The sequence below is a fragment of the Syngnathus acus genome, chromosome 4, assembly GCF_901709675.1.
Source record: "Syngnathus acus chromosome 4, fSynAcu1.2, whole genome shotgun sequence".
Classification (NCBI taxonomy): Eukaryota; Metazoa; Chordata; class Actinopteri; order Syngnathiformes; family Syngnathidae; genus Syngnathus; species Syngnathus acus.
In genome coordinates this window covers 1,375,388-1,395,536 of record NC_051090.1, presented here as the reverse complement: position 1 = coordinate 1,395,536, position 20,149 = coordinate 1,375,388, and the positions used below count along the sequence as shown (strand labels likewise).

At 44.2% G+C, this 20,149-nt stretch overlaps 1 protein-coding gene across 1 annotated transcript; it reads left to right on the top strand.

Annotated features, from left to right (window-relative positions):
* Nucleotides 1–157: 157 nt before the first annotated feature.
* On the top strand, nt 158–20,129 carry adamts10 (ADAM metallopeptidase with thrombospondin type 1 motif, 10). Its single transcript, XM_037248936.1, has 26 exons — nt 158–312; nt 4,048–4,415; nt 6,239–6,381; nt 6,445–6,657; nt 7,570–7,738; nt 7,990–8,192; nt 8,668–8,751; nt 9,977–10,122; nt 10,946–10,989; nt 11,131–11,236; nt 11,398–11,544; nt 11,803–11,944; nt 12,235–12,342; nt 12,465–12,610; nt 12,691–12,754; nt 12,825–12,927; nt 13,810–13,943; nt 14,755–14,878; nt 15,473–15,553; nt 15,698–15,861; nt 15,935–16,061; nt 16,451–16,580; nt 16,681–16,885; nt 17,179–17,355; nt 17,937–18,102; nt 18,244–20,129. The coding sequence occupies exons 2-26, from the start codon at nt 4,313–4,315 to the stop codon at nt 18,351–18,353; spliced, it is 3,339 nt and encodes a 1,112-aa protein (XP_037104831.1). The 5' UTR covers nt 158–312; nt 4,048–4,312; the 3' UTR covers nt 18,354–20,129.
* Nucleotides 20,130–20,149: the final 20 nt, after the last annotated feature.

The window sequence follows — 20,149 nt, the reverse complement described above, 5'->3', positions numbered from 1 at the left end:
AAAAGATGACAAGGGAACTTTTAGAGAACATACTGAACATACTTCAGATTGAAAAACGGAGGGTAAAGAGTACTACTTCCTGAAAGAGTTTTATTTTCTAATGTCAACCGGAAAATGAGGTGTATCATTACAGCTAACTTGAAGACTTTTAAGGTGCTGGGCTGACAGAGAAGGAATCAAGTCCCCTCAGCTCAGCTCAGCTCAGCCCAGCTCAGCTCAGCTCGGTCAGCCACCGGCGTCTCCTCAGCTTTGTGACCGTGCAGATAGCAGACGCAGCGGAAACTTGTGCAGAGGACACGGATTGAGAGAGAGGTAAGGTCACCAAGCCCAGGTGCTCTACCTGCAAAAGCCGCTCAAATGGCACACATGATTAAGACGCTTTCGCCTCATTTCTTGGGTAGCCTTTGCAATATTATATGTCTTTAGTTGTGAAACATTCAAATGTCATTTCGGTGAGCTAGCACAATGGCTATTATTTCTTCAATTCGCTGTCTGAAAAGTCAATTAGTTGCCTAATGACAGTCCGTGTGCATGCGCGCGCGCGCGTGTGAGAGAGAGAGCAGACGGACGGACAGAGGTGACCAACAGCTGACAGGTCAGGTACACATGGGAAGGGGCAACCGGCTGAGGCAGCAACTTGCAGCTTAAATTATGTACAGTCATATTTACATGAAGGAATCTTAACTACGTCTATGTATATATGCATATATATGTATATACAGTCAACTCCAGCACACCTGCAACCCTAATGATGATAATTCATATGGAAAATAGATGGAATGTTTTTGTTAAATGTTGCATGCACACATTTTCATCACAGACATGCTCGTGCTCTCCACCAGAGGACACTGATAAGCACTTTCCAGGCCGTGCATTGCCAACTATCCTATATTCCAACACACTTAGTTCTTTGTGGATACTTTTTAGATGGCAGCATTAGAGAAGATTCATTTGGATGATTTTCTTAACATCTGCTGGAGAACGTGAGCTTCTGCTGTGTGTGCAAATCCGTGGCCTGACTGAGTCCATGTCGAGTCAGCACTCTCTCTCGCTCCCTAAATATTGTTTCAGATTTACAAGGCAGATTTTCAGAGTGAGGGGTTCACGTTGGATGTTCTCAGGCTTGTTTATATTCCTACGTTTCATCTGCACTCTGTTTATTTGGGGAAATGGAGAGAGGAATGCCTGCCCCTCTTTTCCTCTGTCCATTCTACGAGCGAGACAGAGTGGGAGTTTCGTCTGTGATCGCCCCCCCCCCCCCCCCCCCCCGCTTTGCATTACCGTCATCACCTGTTCAGGGGTTTCATCTCTTAGAATGTCCGTCTGTTTGTTTTTTTCAGGACAGCTAGGGAGGTCATAATTGCCGCTGAATCAGTCTGAAACCTTGCGACATTCTTACGGGCCATTTGATCCCACAGCCTCAAGGTCCTTTTAGAAGAAGGGAAGCTGCACCGCTGCTTTATTAATGCAATAATAAAGTCAAGTTAAAGCCTATTCATGGGCTACTCTTTGATCAAAGTGCAGACTCTTGAGAAAGAGCGTGGTGAGTGGGTGCCAGACTTGAGGTGAGACTCGGACACTTAGCATCTGTTTGCGCCACACAAACTTTACTCCAAGTCGCTCATATGGTTTGGATTAGCCAGCTAGTTTTCGGATAGCTGCACACTATCTGGCAGCGGTTAAAAACAAGCAGAGCTTTTCTTTTTTTCATAAACTATAAACTCACTGTATCTCCCACTTTAGCGCTAGATGGGCTTCCTAGAAAAAAAGATTCCGCAAATGGCTCCTGCGCGCGCCCGCCGGCCGGCCGGCCGGCCAGCATCATTACGTTGCAAATTTGGCCCGGCCTTAAATTCCCACCCAATTATCCCGAGTGGTCCAACTTTTCTCCCTCCCGTTACAACAACGGCCTCTTTCTTCTCTCCTTCGTCTTTCCCCTTTTTTTGCAAATTGTGATTGCGCCAAAAACCGTGTGGCCTGTCTGCAGCTCGTTCCAATTTCTCTCTTGTCTTGCTGCCGTCTATTCCGAGCTTCGTCAGATGTCTTCATCCGAGCCGAGGCCCGTGCGCTGATGAACGTGTTTATTTTGCCTCCGAGCAATCTGTAAGACATGGTCTCATATGCGAAACAACTTTTTTATGACTTTATCGCTCACTGAGGGAGGTTTAGAGAAACAGCGCATGAACGTTATGTCCACAAATTGTTTTAAGAATCTGGACTTGAAAGGCGACTGCTTTGGGGAGGTCTAGTTCCCCCCTCAAGGTCTAACAAAAAACCGAGATGAGAGTTGAGGTAATGAAAAGCACTTGATATCAAGCTGCAAGTTTAATAAGCCCCTCCATAAATCGAGAGTGGGAGCAGCGGTAATGAAACGTAGTGGACTAGGGCTTGTGCAGGAAATGACTGGGAGAAAGCCCCGGGGAGGGGAAGGGAGAGACTTTCACTTGTTCCACCAAGTGGAGAAGGGGAGCTCAGTGTTTCACCCAAGCTGCTTAAAATGACCATCATGTACACCGCACGCTGCGGCCATTCCTTCGTGCTGCATTCGGCCAATTGAGTCAGAAGAATGCCGCGAGTAGCTCGCACTCTTCCGTCTCTCCCCCCTTTTTTTTTTTCTTTTCACGAGGAAACTTGCTCCCCTGCTCTCGTCACCTAAAGGTTTCCCATCTGCTTCCGATTACCTTTGGCTGCAGTTGGTGAGCTGCCAGCCATCTGGGCCCGTGCGGTGTCTCCGTTTGCTCTTCTCTTCCCCAGACGGCTTTGAGGAAAGGAGGAAGAGAAGGAGGGGCAGCCAGGCCAGGCCAGGCCAGCCCAGGCCAGGGCAGCCAGGCCAGGCCAGGCCAGGCCAGCCCAGGCCAGGCCAGGCCAGGCCAGGCCAGGCCAGCCCAGGCTTTTCGAGGAGTGAGAAGTGGAGGAGTTTAGCTGACACTGCAATGTCGAGTAGGAAAAATGAGAGTCCAGTCAAAGAAAGAGGTCCCTATGAAAACGAGATTCCCTATCCAAGTTCTTATCTGACCTGCTTTCCTTTCTTCTTGTAACTGGCGGAAGATAAGAGCAATAACGGAATTCTTTATTTATTATGAACGACTTTTACGGTATAAGGAAAACGAGAGCAGTGTCGCGTGTCTTCTTTTTCAGTCTTCTCGACCTCCTTTTTTGTTTTAGAGTCACGGCCAATCCAAGGTAAACCCAATTGCATCCAAGTACAATTTTCTCATGGATTTTTGCATATTTGTGGCCTTCTTGCTATTTATCTACTTTAGTTTAAAATGCAGCGTGACTTGTTATTTGGACGGCTCTTTCGATGTAATTTTGTGGCGATTAATTGGGTAATAGTACGCAGATGACAAAGCTGACAATGGTTTACATTGAAAAGCTGCTTGATGTTATGTCTCGGCATGATGTTTAAATGTGCAGCTCTGCGGCGACTCACAAACTGCAATTGAAAGATTCCACTCTATATATCTTTATAATTACCTCCATGACATTTCCACCACTGCTTTCCATCTTCAACTCCTTGCTATATATTTAAAGTCACTGTGGATTCCATAATCAATGTGGTAACATATCACTCACATAGTGGGTCTCACATGGAGACCATTTAAAAAAAGAAAAAAAAAGTCAGCCAATTATGAGCATTATTATCAGCCATGCTAGCAACATCACAGCTAGCTAGCCAGCTAGCTAGCATAGCGGTGATGGCAACCTGCTGCTCCTCTGAAATTGGCTCATTCTCTGCCATAATACCCACTTAAGTCCCCGTTTTGGGCTTTTTACAGCATCAATGCGTCCTTTGTGTTTGAACTCTTTCCAGTGGGCAGGCAGCTTAGCTTAAGGAGTGAGGCCCAGGGAGCCTCAGGTTTGAACTTGCTGTTGTCTTTGACCATCCGAGTGAAAGATCGGGGTCTTTGGCTTTTGCCAAAGCCAGGATTGATTAGCTTTGAAACATGCAATACTTGCTGCTGAACAACTTTATTATTTCCCACAAGGTCTACATTTGTTGTTTGGTTCCTTCCTTTCTCCAATTTTCCACACTCCCCTTTACAGGGCTGCGACGAGGAGTCGGCTCCTACATTTGCCTCTGAACTGGTTTTCCCGCGAGTCTGTTTACATCTGGAGGCCTCCTCCTGGATCCACCTGAGAGAAAAGCTCGAGAAAGACCGCCATGTCCGACTCCAGACTTCCTGAAGCCGCGGTCGAGCAGAATGTTGAGCTGTCCCGCTGCTAGGCGAGGGGGCACCAGAGAGGGCAGGAGACATGTTGGGACCGAAGCTCGGGGACCACTGCACTGAATTCTGTTACTGTGGTAACCATGGAAACGCTATGGAGGACTGCTGTGATCTGCACTGTCGCTGTCGTCATGGGTGCCGCAGAGGTCGCGGGAGGTCGCAGAGATGAGTTTGCACAGTCGCAAGGTGAGAGGAGACGTTTACGACTTAGCAGCTATCTGTAAACCCCAATCGGGAACTCTGCCAGCGAGGTTCCTCCACCAGGTTCACCTACCTGCGTCCGTCCATTCGTATGAGAACAAAAACTCCATGCAAAAACATTCAATGGACAGTGTAGCTAAATTTAGTTTCATTTATTTTGTGGTTTGGCATGATCTTGCCAAAATACTTGACATTCTGACCACCCCGAAAGTTCAGATCCCATGGGCTTCATCAAATGGAGACCAAGGACTTTGAAGTTTGAAGCCCACCCCTCGTGTGCATTTCCTGACTCCATCTCACCTCTCTCACAACTCTGACGCTTGGCCCCCCAAACCCATATTTCAGATCCTCAGTCCTCCCCCACATATACGTCTCTAGAATGACCCAAACCCCCCAAGGAAAGGGAGTGTACACGTCTCGTTGTCCTGAACAAGAATGTAATTGTATACTTCCTAAACATGACCTCTGACCCCATCACAGCCAATTGTCTGCAACCATGCTGCTTTTCTAGGAACCCCACTTTTAAGCATTTTTAAAAAAAATAGTATATTTTGATACCTTTAAGGAACATGTGACTAGAACTTTTAAATCAAACTCCATTGTGAGTGAGCATTGTTTTAAAAAATGGGCTGTTGTTCTGAGAGGCTGTTGACCTCGTGCCCCGCATGGAGGGAGGACCATTTTCCATCCAGAGTATTTCCTTCCACTGCTGATAAGAGGAACCAGGGTGATGCCCTGCTCATAGATGTTTTGGGAGCATTTATGAGAGGACCTAAATTTAGCACTTTAATACACATTTTTATTCTCATGAGTCTTTATGGATAAAAAAGATGAAACCTGCAGTTAAAAAGCAAAATAGAGGTTCACCTCCTAATCATAAGGCCCAAAAATTCCCTGTTAATATATATATAAAAAAAAAACAATAAAAACCATATCTAATTATGAGAATGGCTGGACGGAGGTTTTTTGGTGGTGGATACTGGAAAGAAAAACAAACAAAAGTTCTCCTTAATAAAAAGCTAGCACAAAAACAACACCGGCTGATAGAAAGTGTTTAAAACAGATGTTACTGTCGTACTTTTTTATTTTCGATATGAAGTCAAGGGGTGTGTCTCTGCATGCCTGTGGAATCATGTGCAATCAATCAATATATCAACATGAGCACTGTCTTCACTGTCTAACCATGCATGTAAATGTCTCCTGCTAATTGCTTGAAGGTGGTTAAAACACCTCCATGTTGTTTTGTTAAAATAGCCAAACAGCACCGCACATCTGTTGCATATTTATTGCTATGTAACTTGAAGCCACTCTAACTGCAACACAAACACATTTATAGCGATTTAATCATTTTATTTTTGTACTTCCAGCAGGGGAGCTTATTGAATTAAATGTGATGAATGTGCGTTAGCTGTCATGTGGCTGCATTTCATGGTTGGCTTGTTTGTGACGAACATGTTTTGTACTTTGTGGCCTTTCCTCTTGTGAGGTCTCATTAACTTGTCATCCATGAACAGTAATGATAGCGACTACTAATAAACGCCTCCCCATTTATTGCCCTAAGTGTTATGTTAATAGCACCTGTTTGATTGTTTGTGCGAAGAGGAAATACTTTTTTTAATGAGCTATTCTTTAACTATGTGTGTTGCTCTCTGCCTGGAAGCCAGACATTTGATGTAACCTTTTGTGATTGAGTGTTTTTGGACTGTAAATTTCTTTCACCAGATGCTGGTGCACGTTGGGACAGAGTCAGCAGTTGTCTTCAGCGTCCTGTACATTGTTTGATATCTTCATTTTGTCTCCTTGCTCAGCTGCCTTCCTGTCCAGTCTTGGCCAGTATGAGATTGCAATTCCGGTTCGTGTCGGACCCGATGGAGAGACGCTGCACACAAAAGCCTCTCAGTACCACCGAAGAAGACGCAGTACAGAAGAAACCACATCAATTGACACCTCTGTATGATTCTTCTTACAGCAGCTCTAGCGTTACCTTCCACCCTAACCTTTTGTCTATTTTCAGCTCTACTACCAGCTATCTACATCACGCAACAACTTCCTGCTGAACCTGACGCTGCAGGGTGGACTGTTATCCCGCCAGTTTAGGGTGGAGTATTGGAAAAGAGGCAGATTAGCCTGGAGTCATCCTTACTCTTCCTTACACTGCCATTATGTAGGACACCTCCAAGGCCAGCCGCACTCCAGCAAAGTGGCCCTCAGCAACTGTAACGGCCTGGTAAGAAGTTTTGAAGTTGAGCTTGAAAGTGCCAAATTGTTTGTCCGTAAACTGATCGAAATAAATAGACTTTTGATTTTCAGTATAGACAATAATTCAAATGAAAATAAATCAAAATAATTCAAATAATTCAAATAATGTGACTTTTGATTTTCATCATAGACAATAATGAAAAACAAAAGCCCATCTACAGGCACATTTGATCACTACTTTCATAAAGAGGAGAACCAGAAGATCAGAGAGGCAGGCAGTTGGATGAGCAGAACCTCCTCATACTCTGTTCCAACACAGGAGACAGGCGTCTCTCGCTTGTTCAAAGACAGTTTGGGGAAATGGAGGAGAACATCAAGTCAAGCTGTAGTAGTCGACAAGTTAGTTCACCAAAATATGTACTATTATTTCCATCTGAGCTGTCTCAAAGTGTCATCAAGTCAGCTTTGGACTCCACAACAGATGGCTGGCATGCACTTGCTGAGAGAGCAGTGATGTGTGGACCTTTTGAAATTGGACTCTGATCATTTGATTTTTTTTCCCCTACACTCACATCCTAAATGTATCCTCTCACCACACACAGCAGGCCCTGCAATAACACAAGTGAGGATTAGATATGCTCACAAAGCGTTACTAAAGCGCACACTTAATTACTGCATGAACACATTCATCCAGCCAGAGCGAGCGGGTGGTATGTCCACGGGAGCGTCACTAACTTTATTATGGGATTAGATGCTCTTTGATAGCTGCCGCAGCGGATGGAACAAAGTTGCCGCCGGGCCGGCCGGTTCCGAGTTGAGTCGGGCGCATCTAAACAGAATCAAAAGCGTTGTATGCGAGCTGGCTCTTCTCATGCGTGCGTTCACACGGGTTCCTTTTGATGTCAACGTGTGATTGTGTTCTTTTTTTTTATCTCCGCAGCAGGGGGTGATTGTTGCCGGGGGAGACGAGTATCTGATTGAACCCCTGATTTCGCCAACTAACCGGAGCAAACCGGAGAGAGGGGACCGGGCCGAGGGGCACCCCCATGTGGTTTATAAGCGCTCGTCGCTCCGCCATCAGTACAAGGGCCAGTCTTGCGGCGTCACCGGTAAGAACGGCAAAGATTCTGGCCGGATGTCCACATTCGAACCACACGGCCAGCTGCCTTGCGGTGTCTGCCTTTCCACTTGTCTGTGTTACAGGGCGTTGCTGAGTAAATATATGATTCATTTTATGACAACTAAAAGTTAAAATAGCAGCAAATTTAGTCTTTATCCAACCGCGATTCTTGGAATGTTTTTTTTTTTTTTTTAAATCACTTGTGGCTTTGCTGAGAGAATATTCATACGTGTCCCTCAGATGAGAAGTCAATGAAAAGTTCTTCGTGGTGGCAAAGGACGCTCAAGACGCCTCCTCATCACGTGGGTCGAGGTCAGTTGCCGCTGAAGCGCTCGGTGAGCTGGGAGCGCTACGTGGAGACGCTGGTGGTGGCCGACAAGATGATGGTGGGCTACCATGGTCGCAAGGACATCGAGCAGTACATCCTGGCCCTCATGAATATTGTAAGTTTCACTACACACAAAATACACACTTGAGGATGAAGAAGAATGGAAGGTGTTTCCGTCCCATTGTTTTTGTAAGCTCAGCCTGGGCTGGACACGGTGAAGTTGTCAGCTGCAGCGTTTTGTACCACTGCAGAGAATCACTCCGCACCATGGAGCAATACACACACACACATCTTTGGAATGTGCCTAATGATTGCTTGTTTAGTGGCTATTGTTGAAAAAGGAAGCTTCTATACACTATGGAGCAAACGTTGCCAAATGACACTTGACAAGAGTACAGCTTATGACTTCTTTGTTGCCACTTAAGCTTGGAATGCAGAAATGTCTTCATCAAATGGACTAAATAGTTAGCAATCCGTCACAAACACCAATCCGTTTTAATTTGAATGTTTCGAGCGTGGCCATTTTATATGACGCAATTGCATCCGTCAGCTTTTTAAGACTGGTCTTTTCTTGTTTCCCTGGAGGTCAGGTTGCCAAACTGTTCCAGGATTCTAGCCTGGGGAACGCAGTCAACATAGTGGTGACGCGACTCATCCTGCTCATGGAGGACCAGGTACAGAATCTTTCCCCATCATGTCCAACTTGTGCCTTACTGGCCCATTTCCAGCGATGAATAAATGGATTAGCTTTCCGTTAGCGGTGTGTGGCCGCAGTCTAATGTTGACCCGCTTGTGGTTTTATGGATGAGGATGTATTAAAGTGTCTTTACTGTGTGGCTTTGAGGTTTCCTCGAGCTGTCCCAAAAGGGAAAGAGTCATGATTTATACTTTACCGAAAAATTATCTCCATAACTCACCACTTGGCTTGAAGAAATAAATGTTAGTCTCATTAGTGTCGTTATACTTGGATGGAGGTTGGAAGCATTTTTTGCTTCTTTGACTAGTGTGTGCCCAGAAAAGCGGGATTGTGGCATGAGACCATTCCATTTTGATGTCATCACTCGCATTCCTGGCCACCAGGATACGTCCTCCTTTCCTTCTGCTCTATGTAATTGCATTAAACCCGAACGGACCTTCTCACTTATCGTGCATCCGTGCGTGTGATTGAATGCAGAAAGTGATTTAAAGCAATAAAATGGAAAGTTGAGGTCTAGCAGCAGTGCCAGATATGATGACATCGGGATGCCGCTCGACTGCAAATGATGCGTGTTTTGGACAACGCGATCATTCCAAAACCTCACCAATTGACAACAAAATGACAAGTGGAGACAAGTTTGACATTAAGCAATTTCCATTTTGGGCAAAGAGGGGCCTCGCATATTTGAAGTAGGGATGGGCGAGAACGACACCACGAATACGATACTGGCTTTATTTCAAGGTATCGGATACTCATAGGGGGCAGCCGAAACCGGCTACCGATACTTAAAGGCAAGAAAACAATCTGACATTGAGTAAGTCCGCCTCAACAGCAATTGCCCACAATTTTTAAAGATTTTTTTTTTTTTAATTATTATTATTTATTGATTTTTAATCAATTTTCTGAACTTGAACTCGATGAAGGTTTAGTTCCAAACTAGCTTGCGGAAATGGGGCGAGAGCGTCAGGCAGGCCCGGCCGGGCAAGCATAATACAATAAAATGAACATTTGAAGCCTGTGTTCAGTCTGTCACCATCAGAAAAGGAACCATATAATCGTCTTTCCATTATTGTTTCAGTCGGACTTTCATTAAGTATTTCTGTTGACATGTATCTCTTTTCAGATGTCTGTTAAACAGGTTGTGTGAGCAAAGTACAGTACATATTGATTTTTTTTTTTTTTTTGTCCCTCTCCATCATCAGCCCACACTAGAGATTAATCATCACGCAAGCAAGTCTTTAGACAGCTTCTGCAAATGGCAGAAGTCGATCCAACACCGCAGCAGTTACGGGAACGCCATCCCCGACAACGGCATCGCTCACCACGACACGGCCGTACTCATCACCAGGTCGGGAATACAAACTTATGAAACATCTTGATGGCTGTACGCAAATGATGATGTGTTTGGTAAAAGAGGAACTTCCTGACAGAGTCCGTCTCGTCCTTTGTGGAGTGACAACAGCTGGGTCGGTCCGCTCGCCTCAGCATATCTGGCAATCACTCATATGCGCTTGGAAGGAATAAAAAACAGATGTATTCCTTTCATTTATTCGGCCTGTAAAAAGTTTTTATTTGCTGAAAAATAGGCATCGTGAAACGTCATAATAAATGCCTTTTAACGATAGTGAGGATAAGCATAGTGATGTGAAAGGTGCATGCCATATATGTATATTTTAAATGAAAAAATCATCTGACATTTTTTATCAGATGTCAAAGTAAATGCCTTTTTTCTGGTCATTTTTTTTGTTTGAAATAAGTGTGATTTTTAAATAAGTGTGAAATTTAAATCTAAGAATTGCTTTTCCCCCCCCAAGGAAAGTAGGTTATTTTATTATTATTATTATTTTTTTAGAAAACCAGAAAAAAAGGGACAGAAAAAGTAAAAATGAAAAGTAAAGCAAAGTTGCAGCAATGTGAAGTTCTTGTTTATTTCTTCTACAGTTTTTTTTTTTGGGTCAATGCTACTGCTGGAGTAAAACAGAGGAGACAATGGCATGTTCAAGTGATAAAAACCTGATGCTGTTGCATTCCTGAATGTGCTGCACAAAACAATACAACCACTGCAGGCGCAAATATTTTCCAATTCTTTTGAATACAATGCACAACATCTCATTTTGCAGGGCATTGTTGTTGACTCCATGTCAACCATTTTGTCTCTTTACTGTCCCCAGGTATGACATCTGCATCCAAAAAAACAAGCCCTGTGAAACTTTAGGTAACCACAAGATATGTTTTCAATGAAAGTCAAACATATTTCCATGTCTTGCGTAACTTGGCCATTTGTTGGCTGAATCTCCCATTTTCTTACCTCTGACTCTCCAAGGAGTGTGTATTTGAATACTTGTCTGTTGTGCAGGACTTGCTCCCGTTGGAGGAATGTGCGAGCCGGAGAGGAGCTGCAGCATCAACGAGGACATCGGCCTCGGAACGGCTTTCACCATCGCCCATGAAATTGGACATACGTGAGTAAAACCTATGCAAGCAAAAAAGAAATTATTAGGTGAATGAACCACGTTTGTATGCATGCAAAAGGGCTCAAGAGTGATGATTTATAAAGGCCACTACTGTCCGTCTAAAAGCGGGAACTATCGTTACCCATGATTGCTTTTTTCAAAAACTTAAGGTTTGGAATGAACCATGACGGTATTGGTAATTCGTGTGGGCCCCGTACCCAGGAGACGGCCAAGCTGATGGCCGACCACATTACCATGAAGACCAACCCGTTCATCTGGTCGGCCTGCAGCAGGGATTACATCACCAGCTTTCTGGAGTGAGTCAGCCTCTTAGATATTAGCAACGCCACAAAAATGTGCTGGATCAAATCACTCCATGGTTATTAAGAATTTATGTTCAGAAAACGACGCACATTATCTATCGTATATACTAAACAGAATGCAGCGAGAGTGTGCTTACATCAGCATTTTTTTTTATTTATTCCTTTGGCTTAGTCAAAGAATGTTGCAAGATTTTATATTTCATTTTACTGCAAGAGAAATTCACACACTTTTGTGTTTTTGGTGTATTGCAGCTCAGGTATGGGATCCTGTTTGAACAACGTGCCCCCAAAACAGGAATTTGTGTACCCCACCACCGCCCCGGGTCAGGCCTACGACGCCGACGAACAGTGCCGATTCCAGTATGGAGTCAGATCCCGACAATGTAAATATGCAGTGAGTATTTTTGTCAGCACTTTTTCCTGTTTTGGTTGCAGCCTCACATTTCAAGATTCATGCTGGTAATGCAAAATCTGCAAAATAAGTGGCAAAATGCGTATTAATCCATTATAGACAAAATACGAACTTTTTACTGAAAATGGCTAATAAATACAATAATAATAATATGAATAATATCATAAATATATACATCTCCTATAAATAAATGTTTCTTTGTAGTAGCGTTACAATGCTTTGATTTTTCTCTGATTGATTGTTTTCTCTTGCTCACACTGGCACGCACACAGGAGGTCTGCAGCGAACTGTGGTGCATGAGCAAGAGCAACCGATGCATCACCAGTAGCATTCCCGCCGCAGAGGGAACCATCTGTCAGACCAACACCATTGACAAAGGGGTAAAGAAGATTTCATTGTAGGAAGAACTAAAATGACCTTCCTTGATATTTTCAACCCATTTGAGACGGCTGCTCCTTGTGAATATCAGCGTTTTGCACAATATGCATGTTGTGACTCGCAGTGGTGCTACAAGAGGATCTGTGTGGCATATGGGACACGTCCAGAGGGTGTGGATGGAGGCTGGAGCCTCTGGTCGCCATGGGAAGAATGCAGCAGGACCTGTGGAGGCGGAGTCTCATCCTCCATGCGTTATTGCGACAGCCCCAGGTACACATCAGCCTTGTTATTTACTCGCAGTTGAGATGGAGATTAAAAATAGTGGTAAAATTGTCTGTGCTTGTTTGAAGGCCGACCATTGGTGGAAAATATTGTTTGGGGGAAAGAAAGCGCTACAGGTCCTGTAATATTGACGTGAGTCCCGTGTCACCATCACTCATTTGGTCAACATCCTGAAGGTGAACTTTGTCCATGTGTCTGACAGGATTGCCCCGTAGGCTCACGGGATTTTCGGGAGGCGCAGTGTTCCAACTTTGACAGCGTTCCTTTCCGAGGGAAATTCTACAATTGGAAGCCGTACAGAGGAGGTGAGTGAGTGTCTTTGCTTCACTGGCATGGAGATGAATCTGCCGACACATTCAAATGAAACATCTCATTTGCGAGCCATTCTGCAGGGACCCTTGCTATTCCGCACTGGATGTGACAGTTAAATGCTTTCAACGACAAAAGCGTCTTTAATCTTGGCCTCCGCTCGTGTAATGACTCACCGAGATAAGTGGCGAGCCAATTGCAACTTCAGACAGCTGATTCTACAATGCAAATCTCTCGCAGCTGTTTAAACAGGACCGGCGTGTTCAGGTCGGGTCACACCGCACTGTCACCGCATTGTCAAGCCTGGCTCGGTCCTTGGGATCGCATTTCTCCTCTCGCTCCTTTTCTCCCTCGCTGAACCTCTCTTTTTGCCGTTTGGTTCTCCATTATGCAATCGTGAGCGCTCAGAAACAGCCGTCGCCTCTCAGGACAGCTCGTTAAATAAAGCCGTAGCGGAGAAAGCTACATTTCGGAACAATTATCCTTCACACTTAACCCGCCGCATACGCCGTGGGGACAGGCTGCGAGTTGTAATGCAGCTGCAAGCAGTCATTGCCCTGCCAATGCTAGGCACTCTGGGAATTGCAGTTTTCCACCGTCTGACGGCTTTATCATTTTTCAAAGCCGCCAGCACACACTGTACCTCCGTCAACACTGCCAGCACAAACACAGCCAGCATAGTCAGCGTGTCAACAGCCTCTCGGAGTGAAAAAAATAAATACGACACCATTCAGCTGGAAATTAAACGGCGTGCACAAAATTGGTCATCGAAAAAATAATAAAGTAGTGAGGCCAGAGCCCAGATTCGAACCCAGAACCTCAGAAACTCCACAATATTTCCACTTAACTTTGGGGCACACCTATGTACTTGTGTGTAGGTGGGGTGAAAACATGCTCTCTGAACTGCCTGGCGGAAGGATACAATTTCTACACGGAGCGTGCACCGGCAGTGGTGGACGGCACACTGTGCAGAGACGACTCTCTGGATGTGTGCGTCAATGGCGAGTGTAAGGTGAGCTACACTTGGTAAATTGACAGCATGCACTTTGCATCTTCTCGTCTTTGCGTGTTAGAAGATCAACGAGAAGATTTGGTTCATGTGCATCTTGGTGTTCTCTCTAACCTCCTCCTCCTCCTTCCCCCCTCCTTCTCTGTTTTCCCCTGTACTCTGTGACCCTGCAGTTCAGCTATGAGTCACTTCATACTGCACGCCGGCTTTTCATTCACTTTCATTGTTTTCCTCAGCCTCTTTCTCCTCCTCAATTGTTCTCTGTTTTCCCCTCTCTCGCACAGAACCAGAAACTAGAACCAGAAAGACTTTTTTATTACTTTTGGGGAGTCTGACAAGGCAGGAATAGAATCCTATCATAATAATAATTGACATGTTTGTGTAAGAAAATACTTTTTTAAATCAACCATTCTCCCTTCATGAATTCACCACAATGACTAAATTGATAACGCATCCGGCATGTACGTTTGGGATCATTCCGAGTGTTTCATTCTGGAACCGCTGGTCTAATCAATTGAAATGAATGAGAAACGAATAAGGAAAAGAGCAGTTGTTACTATCTAGAGGTTTGAGAAAGACCACCTGTTTTGCTCATCATGAAGAATATCAGTGTTGACACCCTTGACGTTAGCATAATGTATGCCCGGGATCACAAAACACATCTGGACGTGTCATCCGATCTCTTTGTGTTGTGGAAAAAGGGTCTGGAAGACATTAGTGCTAATCCCTCGGTCTGGTCTCTGAAACCGACTGCGCCCCTTCACCCATGACCCCGAGCGACCCCCAGGGCTCATTCTGGCCTCTCTCCTCGCAGCACGTCGGCTGCGATCGCATTCTCAACTCCGAAGTTCGTGAGGACCGCTGTCGGATCTGCGGGGGTGACGCCAGCAGCTGCGAGTCTGTGGAGGGACTCTTTAATGACTCTCTGGCTGAAGGAGGTGATTGTCATCTCCTTGCACATCCAGCATGTGTTTTAACTAGAAATGCAGCAAACCAAAATGGATCGCATCCATCCGTCCATCGTTGTTTGCTTCCCCCATTTTCATTCCTTCATCCTGAAGTTATTTGCAGAGTACAGATGACAAAGAAAGCAAAGGAGAGGCCTGTAAAAGAAAAAACTCCAAAAATGAAAGGGACAGGAAAACAGATTGAGGGAATTGAGTGAAGAGGCAGGTTATTGGCATTTCGTGTCCAAAGGGCGGCCGAGGCAGGCTGCCTGCCCGGGAATCTGAAGCTTCTGCTCGCTCCATCCACATCCCACACAGTGAAACACTACTCATGCATCGCATCTCCTGTTGCCCACAGAGCAGTGCTGCTTTTTTTGTTTTCTTTCTTTCTTTCTTTCTTTCTTTCTTTCTTTCTTTCTTTCTTTCTTTCTTTCTTTTCAAACCAGCTTGGACAGGATGTGTTTGTGGGTGAAACTTTGTCTCCTGAAGTCTCTTTCTCAGCTTATTAGCGCTCGTAATACCGACCGCTATTGCAGGCCAATGTTCGGATCTTTCTGTAATTTGTCCCGTGTGTTTATCTCTCAGGTTATGAAGAGGTCATCCGAATCCCAAAAGGCTCAGTGTTCATCCACATACAAGAGCTCAACATTTCTCTTAATAACATTGGTAAGACGCTTCTTCATTCAAAATCATGTTTTCCAAACAAAACCAGGGATTACATTTGCGCTATTTGTTCAAAGCTATTGCGACACTGGCCACGACATGGCCAAGTCGAACATATTTTAAAAACTGCTCTCTTGTGTCTCGCAGTGTTAAAGAGTAAAAGCAATCAGTTCTTCCTCAACGAGAAGTTGGCCTCTGACACGCCGCACAGGTTTGATGTCGCCGGAACAACGTTCCACTACAGGCGACCCACTGATGGCCCAGAAACACTTGAGGCTTTGGGACCGACAAATATCACCCTTGTTGTCATGGTAATAAGAACACATTTGGTTTTGTGTCCTGTATGCATTTCAGAAGACAATAGTCTTTTAAATGTGTGTGCAGGTAATGGTCCAGGAGGAGAACCCTGGAATCCACTATCGTTTTAATCCGCCTGTTAATCGGGAACCGCTGATTGGTTTTGCCTGGTACCACACATCCTGGTCGCACTGCTCTGCTCTCTGTGCTGGAGGTAGACAAGAGCTAAAGTTGTTGAAAATCATTCCAATAATGAAACATTTTGAAGAATGAAACAACTGTTTTAAGTAAATGAACATTTAAAAAAAAAAAGTCCAAGAAGTGAGCCCTGTGGGACACCAAATGATTTACCAAATAAAACAAAACGTATGACTTGGCAAAGCTAATATGATGTTGTAGCTACAATTGTTTGGCAAAAACGCATCCATTGCAGGGAAAAACAACAGAAGAAAAACAGTTTACATAGAATAGTTGCCAAAAGTATGCACAATAACTTGTCTTGTGGGACAAGCGTGAGCGCAGGCCTATAAACTCATTTTGGCCCTTCAATAATATGTCCAACTCACTCCCATTTTGAAATGGAATGTTTCTACACGCTTTCAGGTGAGCAGATCCAGAAGGCGGTGTGTCAGAAGCTATCGGATCATGCTATTGTTTACAACCATTTCTGTGATAAGAAGCACAAACCCAAAGAGAGGCGCAGATTCTGCAATACTGAGCCATGTTCCCCAACGTGAGTGTTGGGATTTTATCCTCCCCCCACCCCACCCCCTGTATGTTGCACGTGCCATTGTTGTACAGTTGATTGAAATAAGCATCACTTTCATGGCCAGCTGGTGGACGGGAGTGTGGTCAGACTGCAGTCACAGCTGTAACGGCGGTCTGAGGACACGTGAGGTTTTATGCAAAAGGAGAATCTCTGCATCAGAGGAGAAGGTCCTGGATGACTCCGCCTGCCCCCCTTCACGCCCCTCATTCACTGAACCCTGCAACAACCACAGCTGCCCTCCCGAATGGATGGCCCTCAATTGGTCGGAGGTAGGGAGACGATCCCAAACAATGCTCTCATCAAACCAAGCGTCATAGTTGCACAATTTTTTGACGTGCACGAGCTTTTCTCTGACGTCTTTTGCTAAGGCGCATGCTAGTGAAATAACTCAATCCAGCTGATTTACTGAAAGTGAGCAGGCTCCAGTTAGTATTTTTTTTGTACAGCTGCAAGCAAGCATCTTTTGAGTGGACAAAGCTTTGTGTTGCTTGTGACCGCAGTGAACCCCGCGCTGTTCCGCCCCCTTTCGCTCTCCGTTTATCGTCATGTGCTCCGCCTGCAGTGTACACCCAGCTGCGGTCCTGGCTACAGACACAGAGTGGTTTTGTGCAAGAGTGGAGAGAGCGGAGACGCGCTGCCAGACGCCAAATGCCCCAAGTACGGCAGACCCACCTCTAGAGTGCGCTGTAACCTGAAGCGGTGCCCTCCGCCTCAGTGGGTGATGGGCCCTTGGGGAGAGGTAAGCCAGGACACCCATGAGCTATTTTAAATATGAATAAAATACATCTTGGAAATAAATGTCCATTTTTATAATGCATATCTATTCAAGTTCTACAATTCAATTACAAAGCAAACAAAAGAAACACATTCTGGATTTTTCTTTACCAGTGCATAGAAATGACTATTCGACAACTCATTTTGTACATTTTCACTCAAAATTTAATATCATTCCAAATCCCCCCAAAAAACATTCACGTACCATAAGGCAGAATAAGACCCAGTGCACAACTAAGACATGTTCGCCACCTAGTGGTGATTGGTGCTATTATAACATAAAACTACAGTCGATATTCACGGTTCCGCACTTGCAGATTTGCGTACTTGTCGATCCCACGCCCCCAATATTTTTTCATGCCCATGTTATAATTGATTGTGAGCTTTTTTTTTTTTTTATAGGTCTGAGTTTTTTGTGTATATGTAAGAGGTAAATGTTATTTTTGGTGATCTCATAAACATCTGCAACTTATTTCTACTCCATATTTTACAAAGCCGTGTCACTGTGAGCACTCACTGGCATCCGTGTATGTTTTTGTCTCGCAGTGTTCCGCCAAGTGTGGACGGGGTCAGGAGATGCGATCCGTGCAATGTCTGACCCACACGGGCATGCCATCCAACGAGTGTCTGGAACATCTGAAGCCAGCCTCCATGCAGCAGTGCAAGAGCAAATGTGACCTCATTGTGCCCATCAGTACAGACAATCCTGAAGGTTAGTGGTCAAAGTGGAGCCAAGCCAGTCCAGTGAGCTAACAAATAAGCTACCCAATACTTAGCAATATTCTGGTTTGCAAGTATGATAAATAAGATGTCATCGTTCTAATACTATTTCATGCGTCTGTCTCCCTTGCAGAGTGCAAAGATGTGAACACTGTGGCCTACTGCCCCCTAGTGCTCAGGTTCAAGTTCTGCAGCCGGCCTTATTTTAGACAGATGTGCTGCAAGACATGCCAAGGACACTGATCTGAACCGGTGAACCTCACAATACACACTCACACACACACACAGTCAGGCAGCAACCTGAAGGAGGGCAAAGTTGGGATGCTGCCCGACACCCCCCGGTGGTGCAGAGGGACCTCTTAGCACCCAGATGACATATCTCACAGGCTGCTGAAACCCGTCGTCCGTTGTAATATTTTTGGTGCTACTTCCGCAGCCTCACTTTGGCTAAAGGACGGGTTTTGGTGTTCAGGCCCACTTTGGGTTCGCTTTGGCTTCAATGTAAAGAGGTCATATTTTTGTTCAGCTACGTATGTGTTTAAAAACTCATTTTGTATTGAAAAGGAACCTTCATGAAAAGGAATATCGTATACTATGTTATGGAAGTTTTTGTCCAAGTTACCTGATAGTTGTTACTTGACCACGTTTTTTTTTTCTTTCTTCTTTCAAGTCTTCAAGTCAATTGAGCAGAGTTGGATTTGCACAAAGTGCCATCAGTCACAGGACTTGTATACAGTATAATTATGTTTGTTTTGACATTTGACCGCATTATTCATCTTGAGCTCGGCATCTTTTTGTATTCGTTTGTTCTATCAGCTCTCGCAAATAGCTTCATGCTGCACAGGACAGAAAGCCGCATGTGTAGCATCAGCAGCTAACATTTTATGGGATGCAAAACTGTAGGGTCTGGCAGCTTTGAATGAAATCTCCAAAAGAAAGTCGAGAAGCCCCAATCTGGTGCTCTGGCTATTTTTGTCACCTTAAATAAACCCCTTGCTTGACAGTTAACTTAAAATATAAACGGAAATTCAGTGTCTGAGTAAAGGAAGCATTGTGACTCATTGTCTAATTATACACTGTCGCCTTTGTGGGTTGGCCACATGATTAATGATCATCATTCAAACCGGTGAGAAGAGTTCTTCCATATATGATGGAAATGTACTTAGATTGCAAATGACACAGACGGACAAAAATAGGACAGCAAAGTTTCAAAATTCTTTGATTGAAGATGCAAGTCAACCTTTCTAGATGATGTTTTTGCACTAATTCTCACAATGACCTTTTTTTCTGTAGAATATCAGGTTTTAATAATAATAATGATATTTAATATTGTCATTTTGGTGAATCATAGATGGAATTGTCTCTGAAATGTAACAGCTATAAATCACAGCGGATAGTCAAATCCGTATGTCCCAAAAGAAAAAGATGTCAAAAACCTGATGTACTAAGAAAAGAAAATGGAAATCAAAAATACACATTGGGACACATCTCTGATTACAATTAGCTGTTGACCTGTGTCATGGAACCACACCTTAGTTTTATATCAAGTATGCAACATTCTCCCAGAGTGGCTATGTATCCCAATATATATTGTGATGTTGCTTTCCAATCTGTTATTCTTGCTACAATTTAGTTTCTTGTAATCTATATTTTATTTGTGGAAAGAAATTGACAAGCAGCATCGCTTTGCTTCTGTTGTAGCCTGCGCAGATTGCAGCTTCCTCTTTTTTTTTGCATAGTGGTGCTTTCTTTTGGAAGGGTGCTATTCGTTCTATTATTCGTGCCCAAGTTATTATTTTCTCCACTTTAATCCTATATTCACAAATCATTCCCAGGAAATATACATGAAGAGCCAGTTTGAAGTTGAAGAATGTCTGTTTCTGATGAGTAGCTTCTTAAAAGCCCCATTCTGCCCTGTGCATTGTTTTAAAAAGGAAATATTCAACTGATTAAACATGGTACATTGTTGAACGACAATGAGCTATCGGTACGTTATTAAATGTCATTATTTATGAATGATGTGTGTTTTCACTTGAACT

Coding starts and splice junctions, on each gene's coding strand:
- adamts10 (XM_037248936.1), top strand. CDS start 4,313: ATGGAAACGCTATGGAGGACTGCTGTGATCTGCACTGTCGCTGTCGTC. Junction 12,611..12,690: donor CGTTATTGCGACAGCCCCAG/GTACACATCAGC, acceptor GCTTGTTTGAAG/GCCGACCATTGGTGGAAAAT. Junction 12,928..13,809: donor TTGGAAGCCGTACAGAGGAG/GTGAGTGAGTGT, acceptor ACTTGTGTGTAG/GTGGGGTGAAAACATGCTCT.